Genomic DNA, 19126 nt, shown 5'->3' with positions numbered 1-19126 from the left:
TTGCTTTGAGGGGTCCTACGCAAAGCAATTTCTTAAAATATACGGGTAAATTATATGCCATCCAATGTTTTAACCGTCCAAATATCTCAAATAAAAGCGCCATCTATCGGCACATAATTTCATAGGAGGTTCTAAATTCTACCACAAATAAGTAAGTAGTAACCAATTAGTAGAAAAGTGTTTTTATTTCTTCAACAATTTATGGATTTTTATGCAAGAAGGTGTAGGTTCGATTCCAATGTAGGCAAAATACTAATGTGACTATTTCAAAGTTATATATAGTACTTTCTCAATATTCTAAGTGACCACTGACACATCGTGAACGTAAACATCGTTAGTAAACCTGGATAGTGGATACCAAATACTAGTATTTAAAATCGCCAACTCGCAGTGAGCTAGCGTAGTGATCAATGATCAACAAGCGCTCCGCAGTAGGACATACATATATAGGCTCATCATCAACTATGTTGGGGTCGGCTTCCAGTCTAACCGCATTTAGCTAACAACAATATAGGCTGATATTACTTACGTACATACTCGGCTGGCATAGATGTGGGGGTTAAGCAGGGACGGTAAAATAAGAATTCAATATTTTTTCAATCAGTTTATTAAAACATTTTATCACAACTTAATAGCAGAAGCAAGCTGTGGGGGCGGCGCAACCGCAAGCGGGGGCCGCGTACATGGGGGGAGGGGGGAGGGCAAGAGGAGCTGCGTACGCAAGGGCGGGGGCCGGGGCCGGGGCCGCGTAAGTGATGGCCGGGGCCGCGCAAGGTGCGGGAGCCGCGTAGCTAAGAGCTAGAGGAGCTCCGCAACCACAGCCTGGAGGCAAGGCGGCTTCGAGGAGAGGACCAGCAGCAGACAGGGCTGAGGTCAGCAGGCTAGGCAGAGCAGCATCCAGCAGGGGCGGGAGAGTGGCAGCGATGGAGGCAGAGATGGTGTTGGCGAGAGGACCAGCCAGGACTGGTAGGGACGGGGCCAGCGAGGCAAGTGCGGCGGGGACCGCGCAGGGGTTGGCGGGGGCGGGGGCCGCGGGAGCGGGGAGCACTAGCGGGGCGGGGGGCGCCGCGTAGCCGCAGTACTGCGCGCATGACAGCTGGGGGGCAAAGAGAAGACGTTATTTATAGCGCACCTATAGCACTGTTTACTGAAACAAAGTAGCAAGCTACGCTCATGCTTCCTGGATTAAATGTTGTTCTTATGTATTCGAAACTCTAAATATTGATGAACCTCAAAGAGTTCTGATGTTTCGATCGGCGTTCTTCAGGTTCTTCTTCCGCAGCAAGAGCTACTCGGAAGCGATATTATAGAATTGAACAGTCAGATAGGCAGTCGGTCTGTATAGCACTGGGATCTATCTGCGTCCGGTTAGACTAAAAGCCGACCCCAACATAGGTGGGAAAAAGGCAGATCAGTAGATTTTGCACAATTTAATAATACAATAATTTTGAATTCCATGTCTATTTCTCTGAATTAGAATTGAATTATGGAACCAGGTACCTAACTTCAAACTACTAAAAGTTATAAAAGGGCCCGAAAATGGCCAACTTGAAATAAAAACTTAATTTTTAATAATTCAAACTTAATTCTTAAGAAATACCTGAAGAGCAGCGGCGAAGCAAACGATGACGAAAGAGTTCATGTTGTTGGAGTAGTTCAGGAGTGTCTGATGTCTGACGGTCGCGGCTCCTGGCCTATATCCTACCCCTTATCAGTACATTGCGCAGTCCTTGCCGAACTAGCATTACATCGCTTATCAGGCACGTGAGGGTTCGTTACTGGGGAGTGTTGAAAGGGGTAACGCCGTGTAGTAGTGTTATCTAACTATTGCTAAAATATTTACAAAAGTTTATATTGAAATCGTTAAAAAAGCTATCTAACAGCATAATGGATGGTCTACCTACAGAGTTAAAGTTTAGATTGATTGCGGTACTCACTATCTTTTCTAAATCATGTGCGTATTAGTAATTACTATTTGCTAAAAACGGTGTATGAAAACGGCACACCTGAGACTTCAAGGGAGTCTAAGAACGAAGACAGAAGCTTTAAGGCGGCTTAAATTCTTAACATCAGGTTTTAGATCAAAATCAAAATAAAAAGGGTTAGATTAGGGTAAATATTTTCAGTTTGTGAGATAAAAGAAAAATATGTATAAAATATTTTAGACATCTGTCTAACGGACTAAAACCATATTTTTTGTCATATCCCCTATTGATACACCAATATACCTACACTCCTGCCTACCCCCCTTACTATCAAGCAACATGTTGACACACTCACCTAGCAGGTAAGACCTGTATTGACACAGATCCAGCAACGCATAGATATGGCACGTACGCGTGGCAACGTACCGATATCTATTGTACGTGACTTTTCTAACTGTCACTAGTAGTATAGTTGGTACAGCGACTGGCTCGTATAGCGAGTCGCAAGTTCGAAACCTGTGACCTGACCGATATTTTGTATTTAATTTAAATAATTAATAGATTTAACAAAATTAAATACCCGCGTTTTTAAACGTCAACTTTTAACAAATTTTGACAGTTTTTATAGTTGTACCCTGCATATTGTCATCAGGTTTGAGGCTACCCTGAAAATTTCAGCCTGCTAGCTTATGAAGTGCCTCAAAATTGAGTTACAAAAATCCAACCGGAACGACAAACAAACGAACATGGAAGTGAGTTTATAAAAATGTGGGGAAAAAAACAAGTTTAATTTAGTATGTATCGAGTTGCAGGAGAGAACGTTGGGGTTACTTTTTTTAGTTTTGATTTCCGATCAAGTTGGTACTCCATTCGAGCAGAGCCATATTTTCTATCCTGGATGGGAATCGAACCCACGACCTATGGTATAGCAGTCGGGCCACTAACCAATAGACCAGCACGCCAATCAATTGGCTGGGAAACGGTCATACTATTGAGCTACCACTGCTGTATTTTTTCAATAATTTTCTTGCCTTTAATAGGAACTTTGAGATATATTATATACTAGCTGTTGCCCGCGACTTCGTCCCCGTGGGTAGAAGATATAAATTATGATTTATACCTTTCCCTGTTTTTTTCACATTTTCCATTGTATCTTCGCTCCTATTAGTCGCAGCGTGATGGTTTATAGCCTAAAGCCTTCCTCGATGAATGGTCTATCAGTGGCGAAGGGTGAATTTTCTTAGAAGGGAAGCCGGACCAAAAAAAACCTTACCTTGCTTGTGATGCGTGAATTCTAGTTATTATGGCTTGTATCTTATATCTTGTACGATGATTTTTCTTTAGCATTCTTATTATTAACTACATGCGTATTAGCAAAAAATGTTTCTATCCAATAGGATAGAAACATTTTTTGGCATGATTTCGGAAATAATAATTTCCGAAAACATGCAGTGATAAACAACTACGGATATGTTTTTCGGTCTGAACATGTTTTTAGATGAATTTGGAAGATTATTAATATCATTAAATCCCGTGTGGCTCCATAAGCTGTTAGAATCTGAGCATAACAAGCAAGGAAAACAAAACATTTTATTTAATTTACAACTTCCCGTGAGCCAAGGATACTTGTTGTAAAAAGAACTATTAAAATGTTTGAAAAACCCATCGCGTCGTTTATAATAAAATAATCATGTTAGGGCGAGCACGGCCTAAATGAATTACGTGTTTTTTATTTTCAAAACTCAACTTTGAAAAGGATGTTTCCTGAGTCAACAAATAATCTGTCAGGCAGCATTCCACGTTCACTAATGCCGCCATGCTATCGAAGTTACTCTATTATAACATATTACTACTTAAATAACAACTGCTTCTATTAAAACTACAAACTAAAACAACTTACCTAAATACCTGCGTGAAATAGACGACTACCAAACAATATAACTAAACTGCACCACACTGCACTAACACGACACAAAACTATCACTAATTCACTCTAGTTTACACTAATTTACTCAAATAAATAAATTTCAACAATAGTACATGACCAATTCTAAATTATTATACTAATATATCGAATGAAATGCAAATGGTCTGGTGAAAAAAATATAAAGTTTGACAGATAAATGACCGCGAACCAAAAGTGAAAAGAAACTATCATTCTATCCCGTTCCGGCGGACAACGAAGTTCGGTATCATTCTATCTCGTTCTGGCGTATCTCTCCGTCCCTATAACTCGAAAAATTGCGGCTTCCCTAGCTCCTAAGATTGGCACGCTTTGTGACGTCAAGGTCACGATCGCTGCAATAGAAACTATGCACTGGATTCCTGTTTCGCCTTACGAGTTACCTTAGTCCTTACTAACGACGACCAAATGTGCGTGAGCGGGATTTATTGCGCGGTGTAAAATAGTAGGCGGATTTTTTTTATAGTTATTTTTAAAAGCAATTTTATTGTTATATCAGTACTATAACTTCGTAAATTATTAATTTGTTTCAATGATAATGAAAAATAATAGACACTAGTATTTTCTATATTTCGAAAGGGAAGCCGGTAGGAATCGAGTTGTATGGAGCCTTCGCCACTGTGGTCTATTCAATGTTCCTGAGATTAGCGCGTTCAAACAAACAAACAAACTCTTCAGCTTAAAATATCAGTATAGATTATTAAATACGGGATATGTGGGTAAACAATAAAACTCTTATATAACGATGTTCGTACAAGTTTATTATATTATCATTATATAGCCGCGCGCCGACAGCGCCCTCTACTTTAAATATACATATTTATGTATTGTACATGTAATATACAACAGACTGCGACTCGAGTGCTGGCCGGGGCTCGAACGCGCTACCTTCGACAATAACGATACTGTTAACATTTCTACTTACACCACCTGCACACACCAACTAAATATTAATTCTATTAGTCTAAATGATAATAGACAATTGTCATCTCTCCAATGATAAACGATTATAGGAATCGCTCAAATCTAAAGAAATGTCATGTGACTTAGCTGTAATTCCCATTTCAGTGAATTTTAAAAGAAAATCAAATTGATTGTATGGTAATGAAAACTAAGTCACAAGGCCTATTAGGAGAAAACGTCATTTCAATATTTTTGAACGATTTCTATAATCAATGATGATGTAATTCGCTGCTTAGCAAGAATACTTTAAATAATGAGAAAGTGTTTTTTACATTGTAAAGAAATGTTATATTACATGAATGTAAATAATAAAATCGGTTTACTCACGCGTTGTTATCGGGATCGCCCGACTAGTTTCGGACCCAATCCAAGTCCTTAATCAGAGATTCCGATTGGACCCGAAACAAGTCGGACGATTCCGATCAATACGCGTGAGAAAACCGTTCTTAAACTACTATGAATCCCCAAGAAAGTTATTATAAAAAGATGAAATAAAATATTAAAAATTATAGTTATGTGAGTGTGGTGCAAGTCATAATGTTATGGCAGATATTAAAATTTCAAGCTATGGTTTGATAATGGAGTTTGCTCGATTTAAAACATACAGACATACAGAATGGAATTGCAAAATCAACTTAATACCATGACGGAAGGTTTACAATTGATTGGTTAATTAATATTTTAAAGAAAATAAGAGTATTTCTGCTTTTTGATGTGTTGAAACATAAATCGAACAAACTTGTAATCACGTAGGTACATATTAGTAAGTATTTGATACAAAACAAAAATTAACATAAAATAAATACAAAAAAAAACACAAATTTCTTAATAGGTACATATTTTAAAATCTTTTCATATTGCTCACGTTGAACCAATATTAACATACACACGACAATATATTAAGAAATTATATCAAAAGCAGTAGAATATTATGTCATTTTGTTTTCTATTACAAGAAACTAATAAACTACTCACAGATATTTTGTCTCTTTCCCAATTGGTTAGACTGGAAGCCGACACTAACATAGTTTTGAAAATTAAAAGAAAAATACTTAATTAAATGATGTAACGGTTTACTCACGCGTATTTATCGGGGTAGCCCGACTCCCGCCGCGTCTGCTCATGATTAAGGACTCCGGTTGGGTCCGAAACTAGTCGGGCTACCCCGATAAATACGCGTGAGTAAACCGTTACATCATTTAATAATGAATCATTCTCACGACAGTTACTATCAGAAAAATATTTCTTTTGTAAAACTTAGATAGAAGTATGTCATCTATGAATAGATTACTAATTTCCAGTTTTGGAGTGATGACCTGAACCACACGGTTACACGTGTAGTCATATTGTTTTATATAGACGTTAACGATTGGAGAAATGTTATTTAACAAGAAGAGCTTATTATGGAAGCCTTACAAATAAGGGTGACAAACTGTTTAAGTCCGTCAGAGAGATTTCCAAAAAATATTAAAATACACGCTTTCTCTTTTATCTCGTAAACAATAAATGAAGGGGATACAGTGATTTAAAATCTCTTGTGACGTCACTTACTAGTACCCGTTTTTTAGCCCCCCTACCAAACTTAAGTGCCTTTTATCGTCCTTCGTTCCTACATTTTAATGAAGTGATAAAATGAAAAATACTTACTCAGAGTTATTTGTGAATCTGTCTGACGGACTATACTATATTATTAGATTTAGTCAAACACCCTATTAAAACTTCAGACCAAATTAAATTATAGACAAGAAAAAAAACTCACAGGATATAGAATAGACACAGGAGCAATTCACAACCGAAAATTCAAAATAATGTAAGTGATGACGAGAGACGCCATTTTAAAACAATACAAATATATAACTAAGTTCTAAATAAAATCGAATATATTTATAAATTATATGTCTGACTATACGCCATGTTCGTATCATATCTTTGTATGAGCTCGTTGCAAGCTTCCCTCTTATCGTATGGTTGATGTACAACCTGGGCCCCGATTCTGCTATTTACAAAGGCCGATGAATGAATGGCAATTGGATTAAATTTGAAATTATTCCTATTCTTTTAAGCATTTTGCCAATACAATAATTGGAAGTTCATTGTATTGACCGTGAGTGTTTCGCTTCAAACTGAATTTCCAATATTGTGTTGAAAAAATGCTTTCAATAATATAAATAGTGCCAATTTAATCCAATTTCCATTCATTCATCACCCATTGATAATAGCAGAATTGGGGCCCTGGTGTCAGAGTGTAACACGCCTGTAGTCCTCTGACGTGACTTGAGCTGTTATCAGCCTTCTAGAGCATCTGGCGGCCAGATAAATATATCAGTACGTCATATTCGTGAAAACATTCGCTTGATAACGTATTGCTAAATATTATCAATGAAATATAAGTTCAGTTCGAGCCCTGCCAAGCTTGACACCCTACAATGCATTACAACTCATAATAGGTAGTCAGCAATCAAGTGAAGATGCCCAACAGTGGGATGACTAAGGAAGATGTATGTAACCGACGGCATAGCTGACAATGAACCTTGTATTATAATCACAGAAAATACATATTACTTATAATAGTAACGTTTTAGGCCAAGCCTTGCACAGTGTATAGGCCAGGTCATAATAACATAACTTGGGTCAAAATTACTATCACAAGTGACATGTATGACTGACATTCACATTGTTCATATTTGTGTATTTATTGCACACAGGTACACAATAGAGGCACTTAATATAAAGCTGTGTACACATCAATAGAGTAAGTTTAATGTGAACACGGCTTTAGTATTTTAAATAATGATATTCTATAGTGAATGTCATGCGAGTAGATTTCATTAATTGAATATCGTGTAGATGCCCATTATGAGCAATTTTAGACTACTATGGACCATTCTGGGCCATGATGGTGCATTTTGGACAAGTAGGAACATTTTGAACCATTATGAACCACTTTGGCCTAATGGTCCATGTTAGGTCACTATGCAATTGTAGCCGATAGTTGCTGAATCGCGACTTTATTGCCACACTTTGAATAATTTTCGACCACCATGGACTTTCTGCGCTACTAGTCGATATAGACCACAAGTAACTTTGCTTAGCTTGAACCTACTGGAGTTAACTGTGCCAGTTAGTTTGCAATAACAGTTAATGTTTTAGTTAAATATTCGTTTAGATAGTCAACTTAATAAGGGTTGAGTTAAAGTTTACCCAGTAGTGGGCTAACTTCGGTTAGGGAAGAATTAAGAATTGCACATTAAGAAAATTTATAAAATATATCAATAAATAGATATTTAAGTATTTTTATATTAAATAGAACAATAGGTTAACAAGAATTAACTATCAAAGACCACACAACCCATTCACGCCTTGAATACAGTGTAATTATTATAGCAATTGTTGTGAGGCGAATTCATAATTATTTACTCACGCGTATTTATCGGGATCGCCCGACTAGTTTCGGACCCAACCGAAGTCCTTAATCATGAGCTGATGCGATAGCGAGCAACCGAGTTGAACTTTCATTTGACTCCGGTTGGGTCCGAAACTAGTCGGGCGATCATTATTAAATACATATTACTCAATTCGAAACAATTCTGTCAACTATCTGAGGAGTACGAAGCGGGGTACTGCATTCTGATTGGACCTTTAAAGTCAACGTTAACGCGGAAGTGTTTCCTCACGGTACTGGACGAAACTAATTAGAAATAGTTGAGTGACGAGTGACGAGCGACCTGTGTGAGAGTTGTGAGTGTGGTGTGGTGACAGACATCGGGCGAGTGGTGGGAGGGGTTGTGTGGGCGTTGGTAATAATTAATGTTATATACATAGATATGTCAAAATAAGTTAACTATCTATACAAATGAATTGCATTTTATAGTACAGAAAAATGATGAGTTAACACAAATATAAAATAAAACAGTTGGGGAATCTTAACAATCAATTCTTTTATTCTGTAAGCATGCAATAACTGCGTTTATCTCAAACATGACGAGTTTGTTGTAACCTTTTGACGCCCATCTTCAAAACATACAACCAATCCATTGCAAATAAGATTTTCAACAAATACAGATCATCTTGATATGTGTTAAAATTTGACAAACCTTTCAAACCATCAAACTTGTTTGAGTCAAACCTGTGTCTGTGATGGTCTAACTTAACACAAACATGTCTTTAATCACCTTTTAATATGTAACAACATGACTTATAGGAACTGAACCCTATTACTACATCCTTAAGCAATATTTTTGTGATTGTGCAAGCGAGACAGCACACTATACGGCGTATAGACGCTTCTCTCTTACACACCCACAATAATATTACAATAAAATACAGCTGTAGGTATAAATGTAGCAAAATTACCGTAGCGCTTGTCGTAGCAGCGTAGCTGTCGCGGTCGTAGCGGGGGGCGGAGGCCTACGCGAGGTAGGAGTAGGTGTCTAGGGCTGCGGGGGCTCTCTCGAGGTACTGCTTGTCGATGAGGGCTTCGATGCACTTCTTGATCATTGCCACGGAAGGGGCGAAGCTCCCGCGGGCCTGGGACACTACTTCCTGGATGAGTTCTGTGTGGCGTAACACCTGATCGGGAAAGAACGAGATTATGATTCGATTTAATGAAAAGTGGGAATTTTTTAACGAAAATAAACATGAACCGCACCGCATCCTCGATGATAATACCTCTTTAAACGATATCGCATTTTATCTCTACAACCTTAAAGTCTATTTTCGAGTGACGTAAAGATAAACACTGGTTCTACTTCCACCTATTGTGGTCTGCATTCTGATTGGAGCTCCCAAGGTCATCGTTAACGCGGAAGTGTTTCCTCACGGTATGACATAGCACCACCTACGTCATACATTTTACTTGTAAATCATTATATAATGAGGTTTGTTGCCTTCTTGCTAAAATTCGAAAATAGAATAGGACTTAACGCTCAGATATATATTTTCGTCCACTAATAGACGAAGGTCTTCCCCAAGATTCGCCATTATGTTCGGTACTTTCAACAATAAAATTTTAACTAAACCGCATCTTCGAACGTCCAATTAGCGTCACGGAAATTGAATTAAAAGAACTTACAACGCAACTCAATTTGAAAACGTCAGTTATACATTAATTCATGAGAATGTTGCATATAAACATAAAACCAGTTTTTCACACAACAAAGGAACTAATAAATTAGAACCGCGCAACTAGAGTCATCATTGTATCGTTTTGAAAGAGGCTGGAAAATAAATAAATGTGGACAACATCACATACATTGTTCTGAACCCAAAGTAAGTTGCTCAAGCACTTGTGTTATGGAATTCAGATACAACGAAGGTACCACAAACACCAAGACCCGAGACAATGTAGAAATGTGAATTTTTATGTTGTCCCGACCGGGGATCAAACCCGGGACCTCAGAGCTAGCGACACTTTGAAACCGGTGTGTACGCCACTCGATCACGGAGGTCGTCAAAAAACAACCTATTTGAAATAAACCTTTTGATTTTAGGCAGTTTTCAACGTGGGAACAGCTTGTTCCCCAGCAGTGGGCCTACCCCAATCTCATATGCTATCACGCCTACCTTCCTCTGCTTCATGATCCTGACGATGGCTGCCTGCAGGTACATCTTGCGGTCGTCGTCGCAGTGCGCGCTCTCCGCGCCCTCCGCCGCGCCCGACCCGGACCCAGACCCGCCTGGACGGACAGACAGACAGATATAGCTATACAATGTTATAGTTATAGTAGTATATAGGAAGGCTCGGGAGGTTTGACAAACATTCAAGTCATATGCACGAACACACCAAGACTTATAACAAGCGTTTGAAGATCGCATTAATGCTTGTTCCACGCGTGGATCGAATCCGAGACACGTTGCTCTCAGTGGGCTCGGTGCGGTGACCTGAACCACTTGACTATCTGCGTAGTTAAAGTTTCGACTCCACTTCAATGCATTCACTTCGCTTATTGTCTGCTATATTTTATGTAATTATTTAAGCCGTAAGTTTCTTGTCTAATAAAATAAATAAATAAATCAAAATTTGCTAATGTAAAAAACTTCAACGCGACAATCTAACACAAAAAAGATAGGTCACGTATTAAACGCGATCATTTTTTTCCATCCTCGTTTCATGTCAACTGAACTACCAAGGTCATTGACCGAGAGTTAAAATATCTCCATTAAAGGCTTACGAGGTGATTGACCTCCCGTCTAAATATCCTCATTACCTGCATGACTGGGTGCGCTGGCGCATGTGAGTCGCAGTTTAGTTCTCTTGCAGGAGAAGCTGAGGTTCAGAGCTAGTGTTGCGTCGGCGGCCGGTGAGCCTCCGTTAGACTCCTCGCAAACCTCACCCGTCGCCGTCAGTAGACCTGGCAACACACATCATAGTTAACATAAATCATAATATGTACTAGAATTTTTATGGCCTACAGTTGATGTTAGACCTGTTTCGATATAGGCAGGATTGAATAATGATAAAACTAACCTAATATAGGTGAACATGAATGTCTGAATGTTTTGGAACACCATTTTTTATTATTTTTGGAGAAAGCTAACATATTGGGTAATACACGGGCGGGTTTTTGGCGCTAGCACCGCCATCTAGATGTAACTAAGTAAACTACTCTGCCTACTAGTGTACAGGCTCACCGATGTCCACAAGCGGCTTGAGATGCCTGGTCCAGGCGTCTCCCGCCAGCTGCAGCGCGTCCCTCAGTTCTCGCGCGTTCCACACGTCCTGAGTCTCGAAGCTGAGCAGCAACGCGCACTATAACACGACATATCATGAGGGATTGTTGTGGAGTTAACGTGGCTGTTTTCTGAGTATACAGGGTGATACACATATTGAGAAGTATTTATGTAAGGAATAGCGGTCGTTTTTGTTCACGTCATGAATCAACTGGTTTTCTTAGATCCGGGCTTAGTTTAGATATAAGTATGATTTCTATTTTAGAAACGTCTAGCGCACTAAGAAATGTTATCCTTTTGTCGGTAGGTTTCACAAACATTCAAAAAATATGCACAAAAACACGCAGTTGTAGATCACACAAATAATTATCGTACTCGCTGATGGAACTTGCTTAAAATGGGTTTGGCATGGTGACATATACTCTCTCGGCTACTCGGCTGTCTGTGCACGTAAATTGAGAAAGAAGGTTCTCTCTTTGCCGTCAATGAGTCTTTGCCGATGGAGCTTAATTAGACAAGCGAGCGATGAGTTGGAACTTTTGATCATAGCTCAGTCTGGTCTCCACGGGCCGGGCCGCGTCCTACAAGTTGCTAACACGCAGGACGCTCGCCCGGCGGAGCGACACTGCATAGGGGGTCGTCTCAATAAGATTTGTACCTCAAAACTGAGCGCTCGTAAACGTATCAAATACAATATGGCACTATGGAATGTGAACATATAATTTTCATAGTGGCACATCTACAGTGAATGTAAATAGTGAGCTATTGTTGTGTCCCGCGCGGCCTGGCGCGTCATCATCGCTGCGGCCAGGCGTCGGCCAGGCGCAGGCCGGCCGCCAGCCGCTTGTAGCTCTCGCGGAACGTGTTCACGATCTTCTCGAACGTTTCGGGGTCATACACCGACCGCGCCGTGTTCGTCAGGTCGAAGGGCTCTGCGGACAACGCGAACACCTGTCAGACTGCGACGGACACGACTGTCGGCTTGTATGCACAGTCATAATTTAGACAACAAAACAGTAGTTGTGTAATAAACATGTAATAACGTTTGCACGGTAAAGCAAAGCAGTATTTTGCGGATCAACGTCGGCCGGGATTATTGTGAGTGCTTTATCTATGATTTCTAGTTTAGGCACTTAGAAAGGTAAACAAGAGGTTTCAGTAGTAGATTTCATATTTGATTTAGTAATTTCAGATTTGTTGTCGTATATTGGAGTATTGTGGAGTAATTATGAAGAAACTCGAAAAACTTACATTTCAAATTGTAGTATTTTGAATGAAATCACATATTATGTAATAACGATTTAATACCATCACTTTTAAATGTCAATCCTGAGAAGAAATGTCGAAGCAAACTCAGGAGTCAGAACTGGTCCAAACTCTTTCTGTATAAACACATTTATGTAGACTGCACACATAAAACTAATTATAGTCTAATTTATTTGAGAACGAGACAGGAAATGATCTAGACTCAAAAATATAGGTACAAGCGACAGCTATCTGAATTTCTCTATTATTCGTGAATGCAGTGCAGTGTTATGCAGTAGCTTCCTACAACATTTATTTAGCTAACCAAACACGTCACGGTTTGCGGGCCAGATAAGATAGCCTGAATCTTACACGGTTCTGGTCTGCGGGCCGCGTGTATCACGATAATAATAACTAGCCGAGAAAGGGAAAGTCACTAATAACAGCAGAGTCATTAGTGACGCCCCCAATTAGTAACATATCTGATAAATATAAACATGCAGTTTAGCTCTTGAACATGACGCAAAGTTGGAGTAATAATAATAGTGAAACTACGACAATAGTGGATACAAAACGTAAACTTCGGAATTTTGATTTTGCTGGATAGTATTCAGTTGAATATTTGTTAGGACTAGAGGCCAAAAAAATTGGGGCATAAGATTTAGGTAAGGATAGCCTTCTTTAACAGTTACGATGTTACAAGTTACATAGAACAGTTGGTTTTGATAATTCTGTATTTCTTCATGCAGTGCCCATTGACACTAGATTTTTCCCCGTAGTCAATAGTTTGTCTTTATTGAACAATACTTGCACAGAACGTGTCTAAAAGACATTATTCCCTATGAGTGTTCTATAAATACACTTATAGTAAATAGTAACAATGTTAATTCAAATAAAACAAAGGACTACATTGTTGTTATGTAAACTCCTTTGTATAAAATCGTACGCTGTTTGTTTCACGTTACATAATAAACTCCAAACTGTCTAGTTTGTTAAAAATAAGAATTGTTTTACAAAATGTGTGTAAATGACTAATTTGACAGTTAAAGATCACGAGTCCTTCGAGTCATCTATTAGACCTGATCTACTAAAAAAGGTGTTCTTTAGTTCCAAAATCCATACATCAAGCCAGACTTAGGAAAACAAAAGAAAACTGCCTCAAATGGTCCCTCGGTTCACTACTAAGCAAGTAACAAAGAGGAGTTCATTGGAGTGTTAAGAGACATATATTAATTTAGACGAAAAAACCATGGCATTTTCGGCAACGCCCGGTTCGATGAGCTCGTTCTGGAAACCTGTTGTATTGGCTGCAGCTGGAAGTTATTCTACTCTTTATCACTTCTGCAACTACAATATTCTTACTAAAAGAGGCTTACCCCCCTTTCATTGTCACAGACATTTAACTTTACTTTTCACTTCCAGTATAGGTACTATAGATCTGTGCTAAGTCCGGTGTCCAAGGAAACATTATCGTTATTTATGCGGGGGTACCTTGCAAGCTGGTCGTTTTGATTTGGGCTTAGAATTTCAGCAGCTTCCCTCCTCGGTTTGCCACTTAATAAAGACTTAGGGGTAAACACTATTCAAGTATTATAATACCAGCCTATATACGTCCTACTGGTGGGAATGGGCTTGTTTCCATAGAGGGAAAGTTTCAGTATTGATCACCATGCTAGCACACTTCGGGTTGATTTCAGATTCCAGTTCTTTTTTTTGGAATCAAGGATTTTTCGCACGATACTGACGAAAAATAAAAACTATCATTAGACAGCTATCTATACGTACTTCTTTAGAACACCAGTAATCAGACAATACTGGTGATGCTGATTGCAATTTTTCTGATTTTGCAGACAGATAGAAAGCAGCTACTCAAACACGTTAGAATTAACGCTGCTTTACAGCTGAATCTTTCTTTCAGCAAATTTTAGGTAATAAAGCCATATTGACAGTTTATAAGCTATTGAATAGGTACCCGCAATAGATAATAACTGCAGAGTTTGTCTACAATTCATCAAGCACACTTAGCACCCAAAAATCAGGAGCTCGAGACCAATTATACAGACAGAGTATTATACCCATAGCAATAAGTGGTACACCCATATGTTTACACTAGCAATGACCTTAAACAATGTATTAAAATATAATTTAAGCTAGGCAGCCACCGCAGGGAGCTAGGGCGGACGTTGAAAAGGGATGACCGCTATATGACTTACTAAGGTCCAGAAATGTCAAGTGGACGCGACCCCAGATAAAGTTCTGATGAAATATATACGCAACTTATAACAAATATTATATTAGAAAAGTATGTTTTGCTCTCGTACGAATTTTGAAAGAATGCTAAACATATTTTCTCACTTATTTAGTACTAAGGCGGAATTACTGAAGTAATCCATTATCTACCAGTCATCCTTTGGGTCATATGGAGAAGCTGCTGGAATATGTACAACAGAACAATACGAAACAATTCAAATTACTACATCTATTTATGAATAATATAAGTAACATGACAAGTGAAACAAAAGAAAAATAATTACTCCTAGCTCGGGATTTGGAGTACTCAGAGTGTGAAATACTCCACTTATCCGTCACCCTAGTCTGAATTGTAGAAGTTAGTTAGTTAATGGATTTTGTCATTATTTGATCCTAAACTAGTATTGACCGCTGAAAATAGTTGTCAAGACTTTCAGTGAAATTAAATATGTTCAGGAATAATACTTTATGCATTTTACGTTGACCTAAAGAACACTTATCATCAAAGCCGCAGAAGAAGAGGATAATAGCATCTTTCACATTAAAACAATAATCAATCAACAATAAACATTAAAATATAAAGGCCGAATGTCTTAAATATCTCGGTACCTTAATATTAGACGCAGTTATTCATATACGGAACCCTTCTGTGGAGTCGCGAGGGTGCCACCCTCCGCGGATGGCAACTGGACGTTGCATCGCGGCCCTTCGGGGCCACTTTTTGAAAAGAGACCTCACCCTGCTTGCGACAGTTCATTTGTAAGAGTCTGTTATAATGGCAGTTCTCGATACATACAAATATAGCGATTTGGCGGTAGGGACAGTAGAATCGATGTCTAACTTTTTTAGTAGTAGTCTTAGTAATATTATATTTTGACTTGAAAAATATGACTTAAGTAGCTTCCGATATAAGAGTTCTTAGTTTTTGAGATATTGCGCGAATAATACTCCCGAAGACTACACGCAAACTCACTACTACAAAAATTTAACCGGCTTTTATTAAAAAAGGTCTCATTGCATCTTAAGCTATTTTTTGATTTGACTACCACTCTACCATGAAACAAGACTATGTTATAGTTTTATATGCAATGGCGCTTTTATTCAAGGCATTTTGAGTGAATTTAAATAAATATAATACTGTCATCAATGACACCTGACTATACACGGTGATTTTTAGTCGTCTTACAAAAGTAGCCCAGTTCATGTATCCGACGTAAAATACCCCTAGGCGCGATTTTTTTTTTATCATCAACTAAGATAATAAGTACGAAGAAAAATTAAACAAGAGAAATCAGAAATATACTCTTAAAAATGATAAAAACGCCGCCACCCGCACCCCTCACCATTGTTACGAGGCTCGGACCGCGCTCGCAACAGAGCTGTTTCTAAAAAACTACGAATTGCATCATAATATTGAATAAAATTTAATTTTAAATTTATTCAAATCTCATAAATACCTATTTTTTTATCATGAACGTGTCTGGTCATTGGATACATGAACTGGGCTGCTTTTGTAAGACGACTAAAAAAATCACGGTGTATAGTACCGGTACAATGAGCTCCAAACTGGGATTTTGTCAGTGTGGAAAAGAGACAGCCCACTATTTTCAAATAGCTGCATCCCTTCCACGAAAGCAGGTGATACTTCAATAGCTTATATTAAACAGGTCAGCTATACGTATTGGAACTCATTCCGGTGCTTCCTCAATTCTGTTATGTTATCATACAGTTTCATGTGTTGTTGTTAGCTATAAGCATCCATTTCGTTTTATAATACCCATTACATGCACTCATGCGCAATACTTTAACGTAAACCAGGCTACTAAAGAGAATAGCTATCGCTACGACCTAGAATAAGTATTGTTTTAGAAAATATGAATATTCGCTTTGTTTTGAAATGTTTTTCAAGGCTTGCTATACAGCTAAGATCAAAAAGTCTAAAAATTTAATTATTCCTTCAAGAAGGCCTTTTTTAGGTTATTCGCAACGTTATAGTTACTAGTCAAGGCAAAAGAAGCGTCGGTCGTCCGGGAGCAAGATGGGTCGATGACATTATAAAGGTCTCGGGTCGAGTCTGGATGAGGCTGGCACGGGACCGTAGAGATTGGCACGAAAAAGGGAGGCCTATGCCCAGCAGTGGGAGGATAAAGGCTGTGATGATGACGATGATGATAGTTACTAGTCTAGTTAAATGTCTTTAAAACTTTAATCAGTAAGAGATACATTCAGATCAATAAAATAATGTCCAATACAGTAGGTATATTGTATGCAACAGGCAATTCGTGAAGTCAAAAAGATTTTTAGTTTAAAAACCCATTTAATTGAAATTTCAAATCAACAATAAAAGGAACTATGTGTTGTATAGATTTTTAATCTGTATTGTTCTCACGCCTATTAGGGCCCCTCTCGGATCCTAAACGCATTACTGTGAGACCCTAACTAATTAGTTTACTTCAGCCACAAACTCTGGCTCCCGAAACTTGACCAGACCAAAACAAACCTGACCGTCTAAGATTACCTTAATTATTTCGAAGATGTTACAGATTAAAAAAGTTTCGATTAAATCGAGACTCTCTTAGTTTGGTTTTTCGGGGAAATGTGAAAGTCAGAATTTCTTGTTAATGCCTAAAAATAGACTGAATTGGAATTCAGTTTCAGTATTTTTTTGGGATGTCTGATTTCAGTGGCACTGTTACGTAATAGAATACATTCCCTGCTTCTACTTGTCTAGCCACTTTACTATTCAAGGATGTCTAGTTTCATGGCTAAAAAAAATGTTTTAGACCCTATGATTCAAGGTCCTTAGGTTTTGAAAAAAAAGCATATCGTCCCACCTATTTGACTAACACATTTTGTTTTCGCTTCAAAAGCATGTTTGTTCGATCACCCCCTTGCTTTATAATCCATGGCTGTACAGATAAAATTAGTGATATCCGCCAAGTCTTTTCGCATTTCAGCGCGTTGAGCGGCAGACAGCGGCTTGCACCAGACGCGGTGGACCTAAAGGCGTACCCTTATATACGAGCAGTATATAAGCGGCATGTACTTGGGAGCTGAACCCAGAGACGCGGGGTAGAGCTGGGATGATGATGTATCGATGTCGATAGATAATGAATGTTGATTAATTATTATTAATCTTGCTTTAGACAGCAAGCTATCTACGGCCGTCAATTACTTTCCTAAGATATGCTGATCCCTTTTTCGGTGGTATTCTTGAGTTGAAGTTAGATACTAGCTTACTAAATTTGCAATAACGGACATACGTGGCGGGTTTCAATTAGTATATACATACTTGCAGAGACACAGTTTAGGGCGTAGTTTAGGTATTTGGTAGTGTAAAATTAATTAGCTGAAACAACTATCGATAATTGATAATCTTGTAATTAAATTTGCATTATACGTATCGACACTACCCCCTCACTAGAGGGCAGCGTCGTCGCGAGTGTGCGCGTCGATAAATTCCGAACGCGTTGTCATCGGCCGCGGCAGCGCTCAGGAATTAACAGCGCTGCGCTGTCAAGGCGGCCGCGCCTCCCCGCGACCCCATACCTCACTGCCAGGGCTGTGCTGAGACAGAGAGATATTCTTTTAGGACATTTTGGTTTACTGTAAATGAAGAAATGAATGTTTAAATCCGGTGGTTGTGTCGGTGTATGGCATTGCGTGCAGTCATTAATACACCGACACAAAACGACACAAAACGCGGATGACGTAGCACGGCAGTTCAGGTTTAGCCAGTAAGAGTCTGACACTATCCATCCTCACCCCCGAGGGAGCGGGTGTCCATGAGATTCACTCACCTTACCAAAAAAGGGGCTATCAAAAAAAATTGCATAGTGGGTCTACGCAAAATTGTAATTCTCAAATACGGGATACGGGATTTCAAATGTCTCATATACTTAAACCATTTCAGTTACTGAAATTCAAAACATTTACAAATGTTTAAGCATGAAGTAATTATCAAAATCGAATGTAGGGAATTTATCTCACGTGACTGGGATACAAGAAAATGAGTAAAACACTACTAGTAACTTTTGTTAAAAACATCGTACGTAACCGCGTAGAGCCGCGACCCGCATAGTGTGGCATAGGGCTGTGCTAAATCTTTTCA

The 19126-nt window shown here is 38.7% G+C and overlaps 2 protein-coding genes across 2 annotated transcripts; both read right to left on the bottom strand.

The window, feature by feature from the left end:
• Nucleotides 1–36: 36 nt before the first annotated feature.
• On the bottom strand, nt 37–2126 carry LOC113502323 (cuticle protein 16.5-like). Its single transcript, XM_026883848.1, has 2 exons — nt 1601–2126; nt 37–1096 (listed from the first exon to the last, which is right to left on the bottom strand). Exons 1-2 carry the CDS (start codon nt 1640–1642, stop codon nt 629–631), a joined length of 510 nt encoding a protein of 169 aa, XP_026739649.1. The 5' UTR covers nt 1643–2126; the 3' UTR covers nt 37–628.
• A 2502-nt stretch (nt 2127–4628) lies between these two features.
• LOC113502707 (cullin-2-like) lies at nt 4629–15772 on the bottom strand. The gene is made up of 7 exons (XM_026884358.1): nt 15754–15772; nt 12340–12452; nt 11482–11599; nt 11058–11201; nt 10414–10526; nt 9205–9420; nt 4629–4776 (listed from the first exon to the last, which is right to left on the bottom strand). Exons 1-6 carry the CDS (start codon nt 15770–15772, stop codon nt 9259–9261), a joined length of 669 nt encoding a protein of 222 aa, XP_026740159.1. The 3' UTR covers nt 4629–4776; nt 9205–9258.
• Between the last annotated feature and the right edge of the window lie 3354 nt (nt 15773–19126).

The sequence above is a fragment of the Trichoplusia ni genome, chromosome 17 (genome assembly GCF_003590095.1).
Source record: "Trichoplusia ni isolate ovarian cell line Hi5 chromosome 17, tn1, whole genome shotgun sequence".
Taxonomy (NCBI): domain Eukaryota; kingdom Metazoa; phylum Arthropoda; class Insecta; order Lepidoptera; family Noctuidae; genus Trichoplusia; species Trichoplusia ni.
This window is presented reverse-complemented; position numbering and strand designations above follow the sequence as displayed.

Coding starts and splice junctions, on each gene's coding strand:
- LOC113502707 (XM_026884358.1), bottom strand. Junction 11,600..12,339: donor TGGCGGCCGGCCTGCGCCTG/GCCGACGCCTGG, acceptor GTCGTGTTATAG/TGCGCGTTGCTGCTCAGCTT. Junction 11,202..11,481: donor CAAGCCGCTTGTGGACATCG/GTGAGCCTGTAC, acceptor GTGTGTTGCCAG/GTCTACTGACGGCGACGGGT.
- LOC113502323 (XM_026883848.1), bottom strand. CDS start 1,642: ATGAACTCTTTCGTCATCGTTTGCTTCGCCGCTGCTCTTCAG. Junction 1,097..1,600: donor GCTTCGCCGCTGCTCTTCAG/GTATTTCTTAAG, acceptor TTTGCCCCCCAG/CTGTCATGCGCGCAGTACTG.